The 22,144-nt window shown below is 40.7% G+C and overlaps 1 protein-coding gene across 6 annotated transcripts in view; it reads left to right on the top strand.

Moving 5' to 3' along the window:
• Positions 1 to 22,144, top strand: part of TBXAS1 (thromboxane A synthase 1) — a 247,195-nt gene that overhangs the window by 112,469 nt on the left and 112,582 nt on the right. For all 6 annotated transcript variants that reach the window (XM_013173135.3, XM_013173133.3, XM_066997785.1 and 3 more), the window contains one exon: positions 3,364 to 3,460. In XM_013173135.3, coding sequence (XP_013028589.3) covers positions 3,364 to 3,460 — 97 coding nt within the window. The remainder of the gene's footprint in view (positions 1 to 3,363; positions 3,461 to 22,144) is intronic.

Below are 22,144 nucleotides of genomic sequence, written 5' to 3'. Positions count from 1 at the left end.
AACCGATTCCCATGTGGACAGAGTTGTGTTGCTCTAAGGACACCGTGCTATATTCACACATTTGTGTTTCCTTGCAGGAACGAGGTAATAGCCTAAGCATTTCTATTGCACACTGAATGCCCTGCATGAAAATATGACAGAGGGTTGGGTTGAGCAGTGTAGTGGTACTGTAGCGCTGTAGTTAAAGGCAGGACTTAGGCATGTGGACAAGCCCTGTGAAAAGATTAACCTAGAGAAAGTTAATAAAAAGTGGTGTCCTAAATTATTCATGAATCCATTTGTAATGCACTTGCTGGGAGGCTTTTGTTTTTCTCAAACTCTTATTTATTAAAATCTGACAAGAATATCGGGTTTTGTTCAATAATAAATCTAAGTCTGTGCGAGGTTGGTGATATCCTCATGTAGTAATACAGAATAAAAATGAAGTAACATGGCAGGGGTGAATATGTTATTTACTTTGGAAGAATAGATTATTGTTCAGGAGGATTTTATCTTTTATTTGCCATTTCAAATCAAGTGAAAAAAAATCTATAGTTGGGAGATACCATTTTGGGTTGAGACTGAGGCCTTGATCCTGCAAAGGATTTTAAGTATATTAAAACTCAGTTAAGTGTATTTCTGGTGGTTTTGCAAGTTCTACACCTGTGTTTAGTAAATGAAATAGCTCATACAATCTTGTTTCATACGTAGCTCTTATCCTTTTTCCTTAACTTCAGGGGAAGAGCACGGAAGTCATGCTCCTAGTTTGTGCATTTTGACTTCCAAAGTATGTCCAAACATGCCCTCTTCTTTCTTTGTCCCAGAAAACATTAGAAAGATTATACTCAGAAAGTAGGAGAATGGAAAAAAAGGCAGGAAGAGATCTACTGCTTGGGATACAATAGACGATTGTCATCTGAGTGTGTTTTACAGCAGTTGTTTCTTAAAAGCAGGCAGAACTTGGTTTAAAAAGCAACATAAGATTTTTTTCAGTATTTTCAATGTATTAATTTTAAGGGATTATTTTTTTCCTTCCGTTCTTTCTTCTTCCCTGCCCTTATTTATAACTGGATAAGGAAGGGGAAAGTGGATGCCTATAGACAGAAAGTTAGAGAAGACTAAATAAAAAAGAAAGAGCTTAGCTGTGGAAGCGGAACTGGGAGTTCGGATGACTGGTCTGAGCTGGAGGATGATGAATAGATTTGTTTGCATAAGCTTGGCTTGTGAGTCACTTTCTTGTAAAAGCAGCTTGAGCAGGAGATGCTCCTGTCCCAAATTTTAGTCCTGAATACCTTCAAGCACAAAGCGTACTGTGACATAAGGGCTCTGACAGTGAGTACTGTGCCCTTGTTCCAGCAGACCAGAGCAGGCTTTCTGCTACTTCCCAGGACTGAAGTAAGCTAGAGGTGTCATGCACACACACAACATGCTTTGCATGATATATAGTGTGGTGTCTCTTGGTGCTCAGGGTTAAAATACCTGGGTAGACACAACTGGCTTCTGCTTTAGATTTGGACTCTGTTTTTAGGGATTTGGCCCCTATGGAAAGTTGTGTGTTGGGGTACAGGTCACTAACCTTTAAATGAAACACTGGGGAGGGGAAGAGAAATGTGAAGTGTGAACAGACGTCAGCAAGAGAGACCATTATTCATGGCTGATCATCCTGGGTAGGCTTGGAGGGGTGAAGATTTTCACCCTGGGAGCCTGCTTTGCCTCTCTGACATCAGAGAAGTTGTACAAAGTACATGAGGAAGGGACATGCGGGGTATTATCATCTTTTGCCAAAGGTTGATCCAAACTCTATTGAAAGTGAGGCCTCAGCTCTTCCTTAGGCAACTATCAGGACTCTGAAGAAAACTTTGTCTATTAACAGGCAGATACTTTGCTGTGGTTTAGCAAACTGGGAGAGGTGAGAAAGGTCTATTTTAATAGAATATGTCGAACCCATGTCTAAGGTACAAGTGGAGCCTGTGGGTTGAATTTGGGAAATAACTGTTCTCTCTGGAAACCCACCAAACATGAAGAGCTCTTCCTTCCTGAAGATTTTTTTCTTACTCTTCTCTGCTATTTGTTTCTTATGAGTTTTGGTAGTATGGAGGTCAAGGTGGACTGTGAAACCCTGCTTTGGAATCAAGATATTTGTCTGACTTGTTTGCCCCTGGTGGAATCAGTGCTGCTGCAGCTTCATTGCCATGGGAACCTCCAGTTACTAAATTTAATTCAGCCCAGGGTTTGCTTGTCTGCTCTGTTGCTGCAATGTAGACAGGTGATAAGCAACATATTGATACTAGGCTGTATCGTACCAAAATGATCAGGCGTTGATATTACCGCAGTGTTGCAGCATCTGTGGTGCTGCTCTTGTGCTGTGCTCTGAGCTGCAGAGCCTTCCTGTGCCTGCCTCCAGCCTCCTCTTCCTCTCTCCCGGCAGAGCAGAGGCAGCACCACCTGCATAGTCTTTCCGGCCCAGCAACCGGCAAAGGTAGGGACCGCAGGAAACCTCTGCTTGCTGGCCGTGCTCCTTCCACGCCCTGCACAGCAGCCAAGCAGTCATGGAGTGGCCATGGGCCTTGGGGGGAATCCTGCTGGAGAAGGGAGCTCTGTGCCCCTCAGAGCTATGGGGTGCGGGGTGGGTCTCTGTACTTCTGTAGCACCCACCATGGTGTCAAGTCCCTCAAGGGACAGATCCTGGCACCACGAGATCTGATCAAACTGGGAGCAGGGAGATAGAAGGTGTATGAGCGGAGAGCAAGACACCCCTGTCACCCAGTCTTGCCCTACAGTTTTATTACTTTCTTTATGCTTGGTGAACCTTGCAGCTTTTTTTTTTTTTTTTTTTCTCTTTTCATCCCTCAGTATCTGTTAGATGGATATGTTCATGGTGATGATGAGCCTGTGGTCTGAGATGCGCCCAGTTCCAGTGCTTCCAATAGAAGTGGTGGAAGTGTGCCTTTACTGCAGCCACACCGGGGGGACATTTTGTATGACTAGCTGCAGGATAATTGATGTTGCAGGTCTTTCATGACTGTTGGAGTTGTTGGTTACTAATGCTTTGCCTCTGTGTAGTTAGGTTTAGTGGTACTGCATCACTTTGTCCAGAATTCACAAGTGAGTGCAGGGTGTGTAAACCATTAGGTTAAAATGCTGGCTAAGTATTGATTAATCAGTAAAAGGTTTTAAGCTGTTTCTTTTAAATTCCAGGGTCATGCATCTTAATTTAATAGTTGAAAGGGAGGAGGAAAGATACTGATCAACACAAGGGAATATATTTTCTGTAGTATTTGCTCATGACAAGTATTTTCAAGCCAAGAGAGAGATTTTAGAGAAGGTGATGATTCTCTCATTGATGTTATCTGCTAAAATGGCTCTCTGCTTCCTTTCTTTTAGGTACTACATTGGTCGCCAGATGTTTGTGGTGGTCTCCACACCAGAGATGATCAAGCAAATCTTAGTGACAGACTTCAGTAACTTCACCAACAGAACTGTAAGTAGATAGAAAGGTCCTCTTTGTGGCCAGAGGTGGTAGTACTGCTCATTTGAGCTCAGACAAAAAGTGACTGCAAGACAGCTGGAAATAGAGGTGGGGAGGAGTACAACATGGTTCCTAAAACGTAAAGGTGTATAAACTCACTGTATGCATTTCAGTCAAAGGCTCCTGTTACCAGCACACTCTGAGGATGAAAGAGACCATCTTTAAAAGAAATGTAATGCCCTTGTGACTGAGGCACCGAGTGGATGCTGAAGAGAAAGGGTTTCAGTATCCAATTCTGCCACTTGCTTCCTGGGAAAATCCCTTGCTAGCTCTCTTCCTTGGTTTTCAATCTGTAATGTGGGGACAATGCTATTTGCTTTCTCCCACCCACGGTCTGTTTTGTCTTTTTAGACTTTCTAGCAGGCTGCTGGGAACGTGGGCATACCTCTCTCAATTAATATATATTGCTTTGCACTCTGAAAACGACAAATAGAAAAGGATGAAGTTGGGGTTAGCAAGGACTTCTATATGTACTGTCGGTTACTTAATTTACTTTTATACATGTATGTATTGAAAAGCGCTTTTCTACACATTGGTTAGAACAGATAATGGAGGGCGAGAGGGGATGGGGTGGTCAGAGGTATAGTAGATTTCCATCATCCTCAGCATTTTACAAGGAAATACTGTCATACTGACCACATGCTGCCTCAGTGTGGCATCTATTCCTTTCTTCCTCCTGGCCCCTTTGTATGCTCAAACCTTCTCACATAAACCTCTATGTATTCAGGAGGGCTGTTTGTGCCCTCAGGGAAAATTTCATCTCTGATCAGCTGTCTGTCTCCTCTGCCCCTCTGATCCTCTCTGCAACCAGTCAGTCTGTTTGCAGATTGCTTGTTTCCTTTGCTTGCTTCTTCTGGTACATAAGGTTCATCTTGTGACTACCTGTATCTTATTTAATAACCACTTGTACCAGTCAACCTTTGTTCTGCCTGTAACTCACATCTGAATGGAAGAATCCCAGCGTGCAAGCTTCTTAGGCCGAAGTAGTTGCATGTGGAAAAGGCCTATTCCCAATTTTCTCTGTTTTTGAAGGAATTTCCTTCCCCTTTCCTTCCTCCGTCCACAAACAGGAACACTGTTTCTTCCTGTCTACAACTTTCCCATGCTTTTCTTCTGTATATTTGATGTGAGTAGGTCGTGTGCGGTATTCATAGTAGTAACTTCTGCATGAATAACACCTCCTGAAATTAGAGAGCATTCCTTTGAGAGGGTATGTTCAAATACTCATTCTGCTCTTAATTTCAGTCAGCCTCATCATTTGAATACATTTGTCTGTGCATTGTCATCCTTCCTATATTGACCAAATTTTACTTTTTCTTCAGGCTTTGATGGTGAGATATTTATCTTTCTTTTGTTTATACAACCTTCTGTCATGGTCTGTAATATTTGTGTTCTTCCCAAACTAAGGTAATTCAGGTCTCTATAACCAGTCTCTCTCTTCTTTTTTTCTTTTTCTTTTTCTCTTCATCAGAGATCAGTTAGGTATAGTTGTCTGTGTAGGTTCATATCTTACCCTTATCACTTTACTGTCCACTGAACAATCTGTGGGTTTTCTGCACAATGCCCTCCTTTATGCATGAGGAACGGAGGTGCAGACTGAGTGATATCCCTGCCACCAACCAGAAAGCCTGTGGCATAGGGGTAAATTTAACTCCTGCCTCTTTCTGGAACAAAAGGAGCAGTTTCCCCACAATGCACTGTTGCTATATCTAATTTGCTTAATGTCCATAGGTCTAATTGAAGTGAACTTTCTTCATCTTGTATGCTTTTATCTGCACATACCATGGTCTTCTCACCCAGCTGCACACTTTGGATGTTGTTATCTTTCACTTTCCACTTTTTCCCCCTCTTCCACCCATTGTTCTTCATTAGCAGAGGATAAACAGCCTTCCATTTCTGAGTCCTTCCACATCTGACTTGGGAATCTATTCCCCCTCTTGAATTTTCACACTGGAAGCTGCCTCTCCTCTTTAATTCACCGTCAACTCTGTCAGTGAAGTGGTCTGTTATACTCTATACTAAGGATCCTATGTAATAATAAATAATGCTGTATAGTATGTAAAGAAGGGCAGTGGGATTTTTTCAGATGTAATTTTGGTTGTATGTGAATAATGGTTGAAAAGTGAGAGTGGGAAAAGCACTTTCCAAGTAATAGATTCTTTTTTCTCATATCAACTGAATAAATGTTATTTTAAAGCTTTTAATAGGGTTGCTTCTGTTTATACTTTTAAAAACTAGTCAAAGCAAGCTCCTCTGCTTTAAGTGAGAGTGTCTGTTTGCCAGGGAAGAATTCAAAACACAGAATAGATCCCTCTGCCTTATTTTACCTTCCCCAAATACTGTGCTGGTGAGTGGTTATAGAAACTGGCTTTGGAGTTAATGCTGTTCGCAGAGTTAGGCTAATATATTTTGGTCCAGACGTGGCATTCACTTATGTTGTGGTTTAACCCAGCAGGCAGCTAAACACTACACAGCCATTTGCTCACTCCCTCTGCCCAGTGGGATGGGGGAGAAAATTGGAAAAGTGCAAAAACTCATGGGTAGAGATAAGAACACTTAAATAAGAAAGGAGGAAAAAAGGTAAAGAAAATAAGTAAAAAAACAAAAACAAAACCAAAAACAACACAATAACAACAAAAACAAAACAACAGATACACAGCGCAGTTGCTAACCCCCAGCTGACCAATGATGCCCAGCCAGTCCCTGAGCACTGGCAGCCCCTCCAGACAAATCCCCTTAGTTTTATTTTTTTCCAGGATGCCACATGGCATGGGACATCCCTTTGGCCAGTCTGGGCCAGCTGTCCTGGCTCTGTCCCCTCCCACGCTCCTTGCTGGCAGGGCAGCACAAGGAGCTGTAAAGTCCTTGGCTCTGTGTGAGCACTGCTCTGCATCTTAAACATCAGTGTGTTATCAGCATTATTCTCATCCTAAATCCAAAACACAGCACCACGACAGCTACTGGGACAAAAATTAACTCTTTCCCAGCCAGAAGCAGGACAACTTATTATTTCAACCCAAAGCCTTTTCATTGGCTTGAAAGTGTCAGTTTTTCAGGGTGGGAAACACGGGAAAAGAAGTGAGCCCAGTGGGTTTGAACAGGCCTTGGGAAAACCCACTGTGATCTTTTCTTTCTTTTGCCTTTCCTTTGCCCCTAAATGCATTTCCAAAATCTAGATTTGTGCCTTATCCACCAGAGGGAAATGTGAGTTATCTAACCCAGAATACTAAAGAGAGATTATTCACCACACTCTATAACAGTTGTATCAATCACACTAAGTTGCAGAATGCATAGGATGAATTCTAAAAGCTAAGTGTATTAGAGAGCAAAAAAAGTGTATATTCCACATATATTTTGCTGCTCTTTCAATTGATCTAAATATATACATATTATAATAAGAAACAATGGGAAATAGAATTTGTGAAGGGTTGCAAACAATGGATGTACTTGATAGACAAGAGCAGATAAGATGATGATTTGGTTTTTATTAAAGCTGCCCACAACGTAACGTCATGCCTTTGAGTGCTTGGAAGAAGAATGACCTTTATCTATGATTCTACACTTGCTGGCTACTTGCTGGGAAGTAATCAGAAAATCTTTATGGAATCAGGGTGGTTTTAATCTGCTGAGAGGACTGGAGGAAGAGTGTGCTTATTTTAATACCTAGACAAGAGATCGTGTGTTACAGTGAAGGAAACAGGTAAAGGGCTGTGCTACCCGCAGCCTGGATGCTGAATCTAAAGTGTAAGAAGACACGGTGTGCAGCTCTGTTTCTGTGAGTGCCAGTTTATGGCATGTGTGGGTTCCTGACCCAGAGCAACTCTCGTGGAGTTGGGAAGGCCATCTGCCTGGTTTTCTTCTGGAGGAAGGGGGAAGGTTTGCCATTCCTATTTAAATAATGACAATCTCATGTTTCTCCGTTTTCTGCTAAAAGGGAACTGGCATGGCATTGTATTTGGCCTGAAGGGACCTGGTTGTGGTTGTACTGATACGGGGAATGATTTTCAGTAACTTGATTTTCTGTTACTAGATTGATGGAGTGCCATAAGGATTTCTCGTGTCAAGGGGAGCTCCGTGCTCCCAGGTGCTGGGCAAAGTTCAGTGGGCCAAAGCATGGCAATAGCACCACGTACTGGGTGAATTGGCCCTGTCTGTGCTGGGTGTGGGTGGCTGTGCTTGAATGATAGCTGTGGAAGAGGTAGCATCTTTGTGTCCTCTCCACGTACAGAGAGAGCTAGATCACTTGCACACTTCTCCCACATTGAACCAGACTGCTCACTCATTATATGGACAAAGTAGATTTTGCATGTGAACAGAAGCCAAACGATTGCTCATTTTATGTGAATATGTTTCCCTTTGATACTACACATTTCGCATCCTTGCTACAAATCTCTTTTGAATATTGCTTTTAATAGCCTTTTAGATTCCTTTGCCCTGTTCCGTTCCTTCTGAGCTACTGATTAGTAATTCTTGTGACAGAAGTGTATGGTGACTGCAGATCAAATCTGCATTAAGGTTCACTTCATTTTAGAGCAAGCAACCAGGTCTTGCACACAGGATGTTATTCCCCTGTAGGCATGGGGTATATTTTAGTGTTAACCATACAATCACAGAAAGGCAGTAATGACATCCTATTTTCCCACTTAATTTTGACTTGATTAAGGTGAGTGTTGTAGCCATTTAAAAACAGAAATGTCTACTGTAATGTACCTTCATACTTAAGGCATATGAAGCCCTTTCCCTATGTTTTTAATTATAGTTGAAGAAGAAAAGACGAAAATTAGCTTATAGACCTTCTGCCAAAAAATATGGAATTGATTTTAATTTAGGTTAACCATGGAAACCTCAGCCAGAATCCTAGGCAGGGCTGTGCTGCAGTAAATGATACCTTCTTCTCACAGCCGTGGTAAGTCGTTTCTTGAATAGAAGTTTTCTTTTAAAAGCACTAGGAACGTTCTTTACCCTTTTTAGCTGCATTACTGTGTTGCGTGTGAGACAAGTTTATGATGCTTGTTGCATTCTGCCAGGCAGGATAATGATACATAATCTGTTTTCAGATTGTTTTTAATTTCTGCAATGAAAAATTCTTTCTGAATTAGTATTTTAGAATCATTGAAGCGTACATTTAAAAACATAAGAGCAGAATGTTAGGATGGAGCAATCTGAAGAGGAGATTATCTGGTATCTAATATAAATGAGAATTTTCCTAAAAGTTGCAGACCAAAAATGTGGATCAGTGATCTCTAAGGCAAAGGTAAGCACTGGCCAGTTGAGGTTTGTCGAGCTGCTGGAGTCAGTGTTCTGCCAGAATTCATGTGGCTATCACAAGTGGAAACTAGTAGTTGATCCAGACCAAATCCCTAAATGTGTGCCAACCCACTGGAGGAGGGTGATGTTTTTAAATACACAAATCTGCACCAATTCCAGTAGCTGTAAGAGAACAGCACTGTTTTTTCATTAGAAGTTTTGCTGTTACAGTGGAAAAAGTAACAATGGGATAATAACAAATAATAGTGAAGGAGGAAAAATAACAAAAAGCTAGCAAGAATGTTGAGATAACATGGCAGTACAAATTCTTTGTATCCCTCTTGAAGTAAAGTAGGGTTTCCCAAGCTCCTTTTCTTTTCACTTCTGTTTAGCCTTCCCCTTTCCCCCTCCTAATTCATCCATGCGGGACACAATTGTTCTCTTCACAGATAGAAATTGCGAGTTACACTTAAGCTGTTGGCTTCATCCTTATTTTGTTAAATCTGTAAAGCTCCAGGCCTACCTGTGGCATTAAACAAACAAACCAGTTGCCAGCTAGGATGGTGCAGGATGGCTGATATACAGACACATCAGCTGATCTTTCTGATCTCTTGCTTGGGGACAGAGTACTAACAAGAACAGTGTCTGTGTACATTGCTCTGTCAAAAGGTCTATCCAAATTTGATACAAGATGCCCTCCAGAGGTCCCTTCCAACCTCAGCCATCTGTGATTCTGTGAATTTTGGGCCAGGGACTCAGCCAGTGTGAATCAGCATACTGCCATTAACTTCAGACGACCCTGCACTGGCTGATAGGAACTATTCATCTCCAGAGCAGGGCTTGGATGCATGACTGGCTTGAAACAGCTCAGTGTGGTGCCTCAGGAACTGACTCTGTGTGTGTGTTCTCGGCCTTTTTCAAGTAAAGGGTCGTTGGCGTGTCTTGAGCAAGATCTTACTGGAGTCATTCTGCCTTGGTTCTCAGAGCGCACGCACTGCGGTGTGCAGCAGCCCAGCCGATGTGCTGTCATTGCGTAAACAGCGGCCATGCAGTCGTGTATCCGAACGCATGGTCTGGTCCAGCTTAGGGGCTGGGCTGGCTTCTTCAGTTCCTCTCTGACAAATATGGGTTTTGTTTTGAAAAATAAACCCACTCATATATTCATCTGGAGACAAGTCATGCAAAAATAGTTAACGAAAAGTTGTGTATTGTTGCCAGAAATGTGTATGTGTGCTGTCTTGTACACATCTTGTCCTGTACCCGTGGTTGTTTGGCTTAGAAATGTTTCTTTTCTTCAAATTAAACGTCTTAAGGTTACTTCCTGTTGTGTCAGTGTCATCATCATCATCTCATGTGGATTTCTTAGTTTATTTCCAAATTGTTGTTGCAAAGTGCAATAAACTCGATCTGTAAACAGCTGATGAGCGTACTTTGTTAGGGGCTCACCTTCACATGGGCGCCTGGTTTGGAGCAGCAGAGACACACACACACGATGATGGTGGGAAAGTCAATATTTGGGAAATGATGCAGACAATTTAAACAAGAGAAAGAAAATGTTGAAATATGCCATGAGAGCTTCAGTTTACCACACTTTAAATGAGTGTTCAGTGGGATGGTATTGTACGCAAGTGATGTTCCGGTGTGTGCTAGTGATTTGATTGTAATTTTTAGTTAAAGGCAAGCCACTCTTTGAGGGAGTGGTGAGGAGTGAAAGGGCTTTAAGTTCACTTATCACCCCAATCTTTTTCAATATATTTCTTTATTTTTCTATTCCTTCCTCTTGTTTCATCCCGTTTTTTGTTGGGTTCGCATAGGACATGCAGAGTGAACGGCATAAGGCTTCTGTCTCAGAATTGTTGTTACTCCTGCCTGTGCACACAGGTGTATTTGTACATATTTCTGGATGTGTATAGATGCACACGTATTTGATTTGGGGTTTCTTTGCACTTCGAGGAAATGCTGAAACACCAGTCCTTGCTACCGCCTTGCAGACCTCAGTTGTGCCAAACCGTGTTACAGGAACGTCACAAAAAATGTGCCTCCTCCAGTGCCACAGTGAGAGTTCGGTTCATGATGCAGCAAAGCCATTCCACCCGATGGCAGGCCATGCCTTGAACGCACAGCTCTTTGTGACAGAGCTGCAATTTTCTCTCCTCCCTCCCTCCCTCCCTTTGTAGGACAAATTGAAGCAAGTGTCGATCCTGCCACATGTACAATAAGGCTCAGTCTCATTGAGCTGAGAATATTCAGTGCTTCCCAAAATCGCTCTGTGCCTTACAAGGATAAGTGAAAAGGTGTCCAAGCAGTGAATTTATTAAGATGTACTTTTTTGCCTAGCAGTTTTCTACAGCTGCTAGATCATCGTTGGTTTGAAATCTTGGCTGGTATAGCATGATTATAGAAAGGGAATTATGCTAGGAGGGAATGCGTTTGGCTGTATAGCACTTAACTGTTTAATATTAATTTGTTTGACTGCATATCTCTGGGTGCTGTTGTACAGCCATGTGAGCCCAGATGCCTGAGAGATTTTTTCAGTGTCGGTGTCTGCCAGGGAGCTGGGCAAGGGCTCTTATCCCTGTTCTGACCTGGCTGTTCTCATGAGGGTTTGGTGGGGCTGGAGCTCCTGGACTCAACCACTGCAGTGAAATATCCACTTTCCTTCCCTAGTGTGCCTCTGTGGCTATCTTCTAGGCATACTGGTGTACCTTTCTAGCCTGGTCAATGTGTGTGTAACTATTTCGCCTTCTGCTTTACTTTGTAAAATAACATTTAATTCTGTATTTCATTTTTTCTTTCTTCTTGCTTTCAGAGCTTGCTAGTTAATTTTTCTGAGTGATTTAATCCGGTTTTGTTTAAATGTTTTAAAGTAGGAGTGCATATGCTCGCTATAGACACTTTAAAAATTAAAATAATAAATATTGAGAGGGTCATTTCTTTCAGGCTGTGTATGTCTTTTTATGCATGCACAATAAATTACCCCTTATTCCCCATCTGTTGCAGCTAATAGCACAAAACTAATGTTGTCAAATGATCGCTGCTATTGACTATAAAATTAATCAGACTTTGGCTTCAGTTATCCTTAAAGAAAAACTTAACGTATTAGTAGGCTATGTTCTGGAAACCACCTGATGCTTGGAATCCCAGTGAGGTGAAATCTGGTTTTGTGATTAAGGCTCTAGGTGGGGATTTAGGAACTCTGAGTTCAGTTTTTGGCTTTGCTTCAGAATTCCTGTGTTCACAAGGGCAAATCATTTAGGAAGTGCTTTGTCACCTTAAAAAATGTAAAAGAGTGTGTTGGGAATTTCCAGCTGAACATTGCCATTAGTGAATGTTAGTTCTTCAGAACTGATGGCAGCTAATATTGGGTTTTGATATTTTTGGTTAATTCCAATTGTTGTACTCTTTTCTTTCTCTTCCTTTTTTTTTTTTTTTTTTTTTTAAGGAAGAACTTTTTAAAAAAGTAGCTTCAGAAATAGGGGGAAACGATTTATTTGAAAGCTTACTTTTTTTTTTTTTTTCAAGTAACTCTTTGTTTTGAAGTATTTAAAAAAAGTAGCAAATACAGTATTAACAGGTTCAATTGACTCTGTATTTTGAGGATTATCTTCTCTTAACTTTGTTGTTTTTATTTTGTAAATCTGATTCAGAATAGAAAACCTAGTGAAAACTGTCCTGCAAGGTTGGAAAGCTCATACTTACCTTGAACACCTGGCGTTTGCCTATGGTGACTGCTAGTCATAAAAAAATGTTACCATTTACTTCCTTCTATGCATATACTTGTCTCATTTAATTCAGCGGGCCATGAGTATATATTTACCTAAGTATTTTTATTAGTAGTCTGTCCAGAATGGGCATGTTTGCTTAAATTGGAGCCTATGTCCTTCTGCACCCCTCTTGGTGAGGCAGGCAAACAGTCTCTTCTCATATGTTTAAGTGTTTGGTAATGACACGTGCCTGAAGATTTAGGGAAGATGCTGAAAACAGTAGTTCAGAGTCTCACAGAACAGCTTAGTAGACAGCAATTTAAAAACGCTGACTGTAGTTAATGTAGAATCATTATACAGAATCATAGAATCATTTAGGTTTGAAAAGACCCATAAGATCATGGAGTCCAACCACCCACCTAACCCTACCAAGTGCACCACTAAACCATGTCACTAAGCACCATGTCCACATGTCTCTTAAATACCTCCAGGGAGGCTGATGTATGTAGGATATTTCCCTATATAGACTTAATAGCTTAGTGACCAAGGTAGATCATGTGAATTGTTTGCTTAAGATTTATGAATGTCTGATTGAGGAAGTGAACACTAAAGTTGGTCATATTTCCGGGTAAGATAGCAAAGAAAAATGGCTGATTCCTTCTGTACGAAGGGCTAGTAGAGATAGTGGGAACAGATGGGTTGCACACAGATGGAATACTAGAATAAAAACTTTCTGCTTTTGTGTATGGCAGCTCTTTTTCAGAATAAAGAAAGACATGGGTTGTCTGTTTTCAGATGCCATGGGCCATAAACCTCAGCAATATAAAAGCAACACAATTGACTGTAAGGAGGCTAAAAGGCTTAAAAAACAAGTTTCATCTTCCCTCGCCCCCCATCAGGATATGATGAATCAGTAGATCGAGACCACGGCTGCTGTTGAGATGGACAGTCATCTTATTTTTTTGCAGGGTTTGTTGTGATATGAGTTATTTTTCAGCATGGTTTTAAGTATTTTAATCTATCCCTGAGTCTTTCCCTGGTTTATTAATGGGCTGCAGTGCTCCCATCACCATGGTATCCTGATACCTCTTCCTTTATGAAGGCTGCAAAGCTGAACGTTGATGAAATTTACATTTTTAATTCTCCACTCTCCACGCCTATACATAGAAAATGATTTGGAAAACCATTGGGGGAAACAAACACAAGGACAATATGGCATGGAGAAATGACTGGTGTTGCTGTGTTGTTTTGTTTGTTTTTAATGCTTTTTCTTTCTGCTATTATAGTGCAGCCATCGTTGGTTCAATACCTGCTCCTAGGTAGACACCAGAACACCATATGGATTACGTACTTTACAGCACTAATGATAGTGGCTGATAATGTGTGCAAATCTCCCTTTCACTGATTGTTCAAGGCAGTTAAGAAATACTGAATACAGCTGTACATAATTACGCTTCTTTTGAAACTAAACCAGCCTGTGAAATTTCTGTTCCTGGAAAATGGTCAAAATTAGTCAATAACAAAAACAAAACAAAACAAACAACAAAAACCTGAACCCTTTGCATGTACTTAGTTAATAGTATATTGTGACATTCTGTTTCTTAGATGCAAGGCTTCCCTGCCAAGTCTATTGAGACTTAAAGAAAAACGGGAAAGAAAAAAAAGAAAGCTGCACAATAAAACTACAAAAAAGTGGTTTTGCTGCAGGTGTTGGAAGGTGCTGATTTGACAATACTATGCCTATGCACTTGTTTATGTCAGGAAGCATTTGTGTAGGACTAAGTATGTGTGTCCTTAGCATGTGGCAGGTATGTGAAGAGGGAGCCCCTCTGTCCACCCACTCTCTTGTTCTTTCATATGTTTGAGTTACAGCAAGAGCAACTTTTGAAATCATCTTTATTGGTTTATTTAAGTGCACCTTGTTTTTTCCTCTCATTCTGCAAATTTCCTATTTTAAATGACTGAAGAAGCCAAGATCAGTTTTATTAGATTTTCTCTTCCCTTCCCCCCAGTTTTTCTCCTGTTGAAACTTGCCAATCACTTTTAAAACCTACATTGGGCTTTTCTGCAGCACAGGAGATATCATTAAGGCTTTAAACCCACTAATGAGGGAAATGTGCACTGCTTGAAGGCTCCTGCAATATTAACTACATCCAATTATGTTAGGTAAACGTATGAGTATAGTCAAAACAGGATGAAAGCATATCTTTCTATTCAGGCCAAAAGCAGTCTTCTGAGCCAATCTTTCATCAAACTCACATTGGCTATTTATTTACTGGTTTTGTGGCACTTTGCTTTCATACTGCAAGTCCTAAGACAAACAACAGTTATAGACAGGAAGGGACTATCTGTTCCCAGGGCTCTGTTCCTTATTTAAAGAACACATTTTATTGCTGGATAAAATATGTGAAATCTTACGGCTGATAAATAGATTTTCCTGGTTAGATACAGTATTGCTTTGAGCAACCTGACCTAGTGGGAGGTGTCCCTGCCCACGGCAGGGGGGTTGGAGTTACATGATCTCTAAGGTCCCTTCCAACCCAAACCATGCTGTGATTCTATGATTCCTCATCTAACCTTGTCCTTAGCTGGCTGCTATGAGTAGGTGTGGTATGTGTGCAGAGGAGATGAAGCTTGTGTTTATATTGCTGGTCCCCACCTTTGTTTTCTGTTGTTGACTTTTTTCATTATTATTTTATTTTTAAGGGAAAGTCATCTTATCCTACTTCTTTGGGCATATGCTGTGCAGATTTTTTTTTGTTTCTTTAAACTTATTTAGTCCAATAACATCGTTTTTACAGTCTGTCACTTCTGACTTCTGAAACTATTATTTGTCAGTAGCAGATCAGTTTCTTTGTTTACAGTTTTCTCTCTTTACCCTATTCTTGACATATAATAGAGTGTCATGTCCCTTAATTTCTGTCCCGAGAAATGATTTCCGTGTACCTACCCAGAAGCCTAAAAGTTCAGCACCGAGCATTGGATCAGATGTGACCTGGAAAATTGTGATAGTTTGAATGGTTCCCGTCTACCATGCCTCAGATCTGTGTAGCCTAGCTGAGCATCCTCTTCTCAAAGGTGGCCAGCAGCGGAAGCCACAGGTCCAGCATAATAACAAGGCGAACAACGACAGTCATCTTCCTTCTGGCTTTTCCACCCAGTCTCCAGCAACCAGCACTGTGGTGACTACCAGTGCCAGAGAATACACCTGGGCATCATTTCTCCAAGTGGGTCTGCTGGCTATGAATCAGCTTTCCACCACTGTTGTAGCCTTTCTCTGATGGGATGTGAGCAGGTGGATTTTTTTTTTTAATTATTTTTTTTTTCTGTGGATCAACTTTCTGTTTAGAATATGATAGGAGTTATATCTGGGGACTTGTGTGTGTGTAGGTGAAGTTCATTCCTGTTCAGTGAGAGTTAATGTGATACAGGTGGGCATTATTATACTAATCCTTGGAAGCCTCTGCTTTTCATTTTAAGTAGTTTGAAAGCAAGTCATCTCAAAAATAATTCGAGAATAATTCGTTCTTTAGTCATCCCTTCAGATGGCTTAATCCATTCACCTGTCTTTACATTTATAGTTAAACTTATACATATGAAGGGTTTGTTGCTTTTTTTTCTTTGTTGTATATATATTATTATTTTTTTAAGATCATGGTTATATTCTTATCTAACACAATGATAACTCATTCTCTTAACACGTCTCAGCTGGACTTCCCATTCCCACAGCAAGACCTATAAAATGGATCATGTGAGCATTCCTCATCTGGTTCAGCACAGAAGCTAATCCATCTTAGTTTATGTATCAATGCAGACTTTTTCAGAGCCATGCAGGCTGACTTGGTGCTGAAGCAGACGACGAGAGCTCACATGGGCTCTCCAGCAGCTCCATTGTGATGGTGGTAATCCTCAATAGATGGGGAGTGGTGAACAGCTGATAAGGTACTGACATCTTAAATTGATGCCGCTGTTTTTTCAGTGGTTCCCTGACTATAGTCTGGAAAGTTCTCTTCTGATCTTTATGAAATTACCTAACGGTTAACTCCAGTAGCTTTGGTCTGGGCAAAAGATTTTCGCCATCCTTTGGGTTTTGTTTGTTTGTGATCACATGCAATTTTAAGTTCATTCTTCAAGAGTAAAACCTCCATGGAAAAGGGCATTTAGAGATGATGCACTCCTTACCACTGACAACATGTTGCAGCTATAAATCTTACGGATCATAAGTGAAAAATGAGTTGGCAGTGCTTATTTTAGTTTCTAGTGAGAATTCTTTGTTTATATAGCAACCACATATCTTGGCACCTTTTGTTGTAAATAGTCGACACCAAATAGTTGGCTGGTCTGAACCTTAGGAAGGGAATACACTGCAGGTGAAGCTCAGGGCCGTGCACACAGTGCTCCTGGTCACGACTGAGGAAAGTTGCAGAGCACTTGCCGGAACTGCGCCGTGGACAGTCACTGTTCATCGGCTTTAAATTCACCACACTTAAGAGAAAAGAAGAAAAGAGGTGTAAAATTCAAGTCTTCACACCGCATGGCTTGCTCCCTGCTCTCCAGCGTAACAAGTGCTCGCTGCTTTGGGCTGCTGATTCACATCTTTCTGAAAGCTCAGTGATGGCTAAGGGAGACTTCATTTAGGCATACGGATACATACACAGCAACAGGCATACACATGGATCAGGATACAGCTATTCTGAAGCAAAAGAAAAGGATTGTTACTCATTGTTAATTATTTACTCCTGTCCATCTCCTCTCACAGGTGCTGAGCAATAGTAAAATAACTGCATTTGTTACCAGAATGTGTGCCATTCTTCTTTTCCTTTCATGCCTGCTCTTGCAAAACTGATTTGGGGAAATAAGTTGTAAAAATAAGAACCATCTTGCACTGTTCTCCTCTGCCAGGTTAGTTGTAAGTTTGAGATGCATGAGATATTCTTTTTTCCCTTTTCAAGGCAATTGCAAAGGACAGTTTCACCATTTCCCTTTCCATTTTCAGTATGCGCATTTAGATGAAGCTAAAACTGCACTCTTGCACTTTTTATGCAGGTTTCCTAAAATAATTCTGAATAATTTAACAATGGCTCAGAAGCATCCCAGTTTAACCAGTCGTTGACCTTCAGTCACGTTTTAATGTAATCAGGACTTACTCCAGTATTTCATCAGTTTCCAAAGAAGCTGTATTGTAGCGGAGGCAGAGGTGATATCTATAATTAACTTTGCCCACTCTGTTCCATTATAATGTTTACCTTTCAGGAGTTTATCAGACTTTAACTCCTTCAATTAATATTTTCCATTTAGAATTTTTCAGTCAAAATGGTCTTGGTATTTTGGAGCAGAAGCCTAGGGAAAAGATAGGGCTATTTATCCACTGTGGGGAAAAATAAACACAATGTCCTTTTCTTTGACTTTGGCTTTGATCCCTCTGGTGTAAGGGCTGGATATAAAAAAACACTTTGAAAATCTGACCAAACTGCTTAAGTTTATAAGCCCCTGAAGAATCTCAGTAAACATAGACTCAATAAAAACTATTAAAGACTGAGGAAACTCACTTGCAAGTATTGCTCTCTGGTGACAGGGCTCTACAGATCACTAACTTCTTCTACAAGTTGTCATGTGAGCTGGATGCCTAAAGGTTGAGACTCCTGACTTTGTGACTGATTCATTTCACATGAAAGATTTTATATATATATATATATATATATAATGTTATATATTTATGACATTAAAACCTTTCAGAACATTTTTTTCATCTAGTATAAACTTACTTGACTGCAGTTTGAATATATGGCATACTATATTGCCAGTGTTAAGAATTAAAAATGTATGTATACCTAACATTTCCTTATCAAATCTCAGAAAACATTGAGGGCAATGTGGGGAAGTTGCATGTTGTGGCTGATTTAGAAGAGTCAAAAGCTCAAATAATAATAATAATAAAAGTTAATTGGAATATTTTGTTTCAGTTAAAGCTTTTAATGAAAACTCACAGCCGTTTCAGTTTGCAAAGTAAAGTTATCTTGTTCCAAAACCATATATAGCAAGATATTTTGTTGGAACTTTTCTCCATTTTTCTTCCAAAAACCCTGGAAAAGCAAATTGATTTTGCAGTATTTCCAGTTTCTCTCAACCATGCAGCTATAAGCTTTTCTAACTAGCTCTGGTTTTATTTTGTTTAATGTTTGATGTCAGTTTTTGGATCAAACACCTCCTCCCTCGCTGGTGTTTGACCGTGTCAAGTCAGATGTTCCCTGGATGCCCTGGCTGTTGGATGGCACAGCCTTGGTTTTTCCCTCCTCAGCGGTCAGTTGGGGCAGCTCTCATTTCCTCACTTCTTTCAGCTATTCCCTTGGTGCTCGTGGTGGCTTTTATATTATGTTGGCAGTGCACAGGCAGTTTTGGCTCTAAGATCTTAGGCTGGTCCCAGGGTTAAGATTTGTTCTAAGGAAAAGTTTTACCAGGCTTTGAGACATGTTGCAGAGGGTTATTATTATTATTATTTTTTCTCTCAGTTTCAAGATCCCTTTAATTTATCAGGCTGTTGGATACTGGGGGGATTCAGCACTGACCTTAGATGTGGAGAAGCAGCTGTGCAGATGCCAGATCAGTTCGTGTGATGTGGGAGCACACGCTGCACCAGCCAGCACTGGTGGCTGGAAACTACAGCCCCTTTCCTTCCCCTTCTCCTGCACCCCAGTAAAGCCGTGCTTGGACGTGCAGGGGCTGATAAATGGCAGAAGAGTTGGGGCGTGCGGTCAGGCGTGGAGCACGCAGTGTGCGCAGCCTGGCAACATCACTGATGTGTGGGCTTCTGGAGAAAGAGGCCTTTTTTCTCCTTCCTGGAGGAAGAACCGTGGTGCTCTCAGCAGGCAGGGCTGTGGCAAGCTCTGTGCAAGTCACCTGCCTTTATAAATGTGCCCAGCTATTCTGAGGTTAATACTCAGCGAAAGGTTGCAGGTGTTTCCCTCTGAGGGCTGGCACTTGTTCCTTCTCTGGGCACTTGATAAAAGGGAATCTGAATTGCAGACACTTTTCTGTCCTGGTGTGCATTTGCTGAGCTTCCAGACTGTCCAAGTCTGAAATGCTAGCGCTGTTTTTGGGGGCAAGTAAATGGCAGTCAGGACAACATAGGGAAAGGAGAGTTCAGCATCCAACTGACCTCTCTAGGTTCATGTCATGGAGGGAATACAGTAAAACTGACGCAATGCGGTGCTGGAACAGGCCCTCCACGCACAGCATCACCAAGAGGTGTCTTGGTTTGCGGGAAAGGGATTAGTGATCTCCGGGATGGGGTCTCCGATCTGTTTTGTTTATTTGTTTTGTTTTATTGTTTGGCTGTTTGTTTGCTTAATTTTATCTTGTCCTAGAACTCTTCAGATTACAAGATACGGTGACGTGCTTTATGCTTCATAATCCACACTGCTTGCTATCACAAGCCTAATATGCTTAAGAACGTGAAAGTAGCTGATACTGTTAATTTATTTTGAACGAGGTACTTGCTGATACTCAGAGGAGTGTTTTAACTCCTCTCCTTGAAGAAATCAAACATGAGTGATGTGAAGATATGAAGATATGAAGGCCTGGTTACAGGTTGGTTGTGAAGTGAGGCTGTTCTAGTGAAATTGTGAGCTCCAGGCAACTCATGATAAGTCTGTAGGTCCTGTGTTATTGTCTGTACACAATAGGACTTTATTTGTTGAAATTATCTTGTGACAAACACTTAATTGTCGATGTCTTCAAATTAATGTGAGTGTCAAATAAAAAAAAATGCTATTTCATACAAGCGTGCTTTGACATGCTTTAATGAGTTCGGTTTCAATCAATTGAAAAAAATCCTAAGAAATAATAACAAATGTGAAATCTGGGAAGATAAAATCCTGAAAGTGTGCTGTGCAACTACTTACAAAGTTTTATAGCTCAGCTCTTCTTGAGGGACAAATAAACGAGGAACTAAAGCAGCTACTACTATCAGGAAAATGCATTAGTGTTTTGACAGATAGATGTGGAGATCTTAATATACGAAGTTTGTTTTTTCCCCTGATGTGTAAATATTCACTTAATGTAATTAGAAACAATTGTGAAGTGGCAGGCAGGGAATTCAAATTCTTCAGCTAAGCGGATATTGCAAATGCGATTTGTTGACAGCTTGTTGTGCTGCCATTACAGCTGACCTGGAGTTTTCTTTCTGAACAACTTTTCAAAGGAAATCTAAGATAAAAAGAATCATATTTGGCCAGGGAGTGTTCTATCTCTGACTAGCAGCAGACGCTCAGAGAAAGAACACAAGAACATAGCAAGTGTTGAGTGGTATTTCCTTTAGCATAGCCCCCTAACTTTGACTGTCAGTGGCTTTTGGACTTGTGGAGCTGTGGGTTACATCCACATTTTTAACTTCTACTAGCCCTTTTCTTCCAGTAGTTTGTTTCAAATAGCATCTTGAACCAATTTTCATTTTTGAAAGTTGTGAAGAGTCTTCACATGCAACCTTTTATTTCCTTTATTTGACATTGTTTTTGAATTTTCATTTTGGCATCGGGGAATAAAAATAGAATAATTTTCTGCATTTGTTTTGCCTGAATTGGAGCTTTTTGATCTGAAGATATTCTCTTTCAAAATAAGTAAATGAGACTGAAGTGTATTTTGTATATCAGGATGTTGTCTTATAGGAAATGTAACAGAACATAATCTACTGCTTACTCACATGTTTTATTGTTTCTCGGTGCTCTAAGATTTTAAGCTAGACTGGCCAGTTTATAATTTGCTTTTATTAAAAATTTTGTTTGGAAGAATTCAAACTAAAATTGTCAAAAAATACAAAATGAGTAAAAAACTGACATTTTTTTATGTACTGTGCTCTGAAGAAAAGTTTTGCCTACAAGTAATATTTTTAAAGTAAGCCACTGGAAAGGCTCCCCTTCACCTGGCTAGCTTGGTTCTGTCAGCAATCAGAAATTCTTAAGCATTTAAGTCCGATTCAGGGAGCTTACACTGAAGATATAGATCTCTAAAACACTCGCTGGGCCATACCTAATGCTTGGAAGTGCCCTGAGTCCCTTGGGGCTGGCAACTTCATCACTGAGGTTTCTTAGACACCTGCAATTCTTCTTCTCAGCTTGGTTGGTACTAAACTGCTTAGCAGTTTTGAGACCTGTTTTGTGTCCAGCCTAGGAGACCTATGAATATGATGCTGGACCTCACAGGTATGCTTCAAAACTGCCTGGTGTTTCAGGCTCTGAAAAAAAATAGCAGCAAACAAATTCCTTTGAGTTGCAAGAGAAGGCAACAACACCTCTCCTTTTGTACAAGGAGAGATGCCCAGAGTGCAAGGAAAAGGCTTTCATTCTTTTCTGTGCTGGAAATTGTGCCAAGGCACATCTCATCTCCCTGGGAAGTGCCCTGCCTAGCAATCTATAGGTGATTCTTGGGGAAGATGCACTTGTAGCACTGTGTGGAAGCAATTCCATTTTCTGTGCAGTCCTTGGCATTTCTGGTGGAGAAGTCAGCACATGTCCTCAACTTCATAGGGCAGTCATCTGAATCAGGGAGGCCAAGGTTTCAGATACTGCTACAAAATATTGCTGATCACAGAGGCCAAGGTTTCAGATACCACTGCAAAAAATTACTTGCGTACCTTTATCTCACGATAGTTTTTATATAAACAGACCTTGGAGAGGAACTGGGACTGAAG

Source organism: Anser cygnoides, chromosome 1 (genome assembly GCF_040182565.1).
Source record: "Anser cygnoides isolate HZ-2024a breed goose chromosome 1, Taihu_goose_T2T_genome, whole genome shotgun sequence".
In the NCBI taxonomy this organism is placed as follows: Eukaryota; Metazoa; Chordata; class Aves; order Anseriformes; family Anatidae; genus Anser; species Anser cygnoides.
This window is presented reverse-complemented; position numbering and strand designations above follow the sequence as displayed.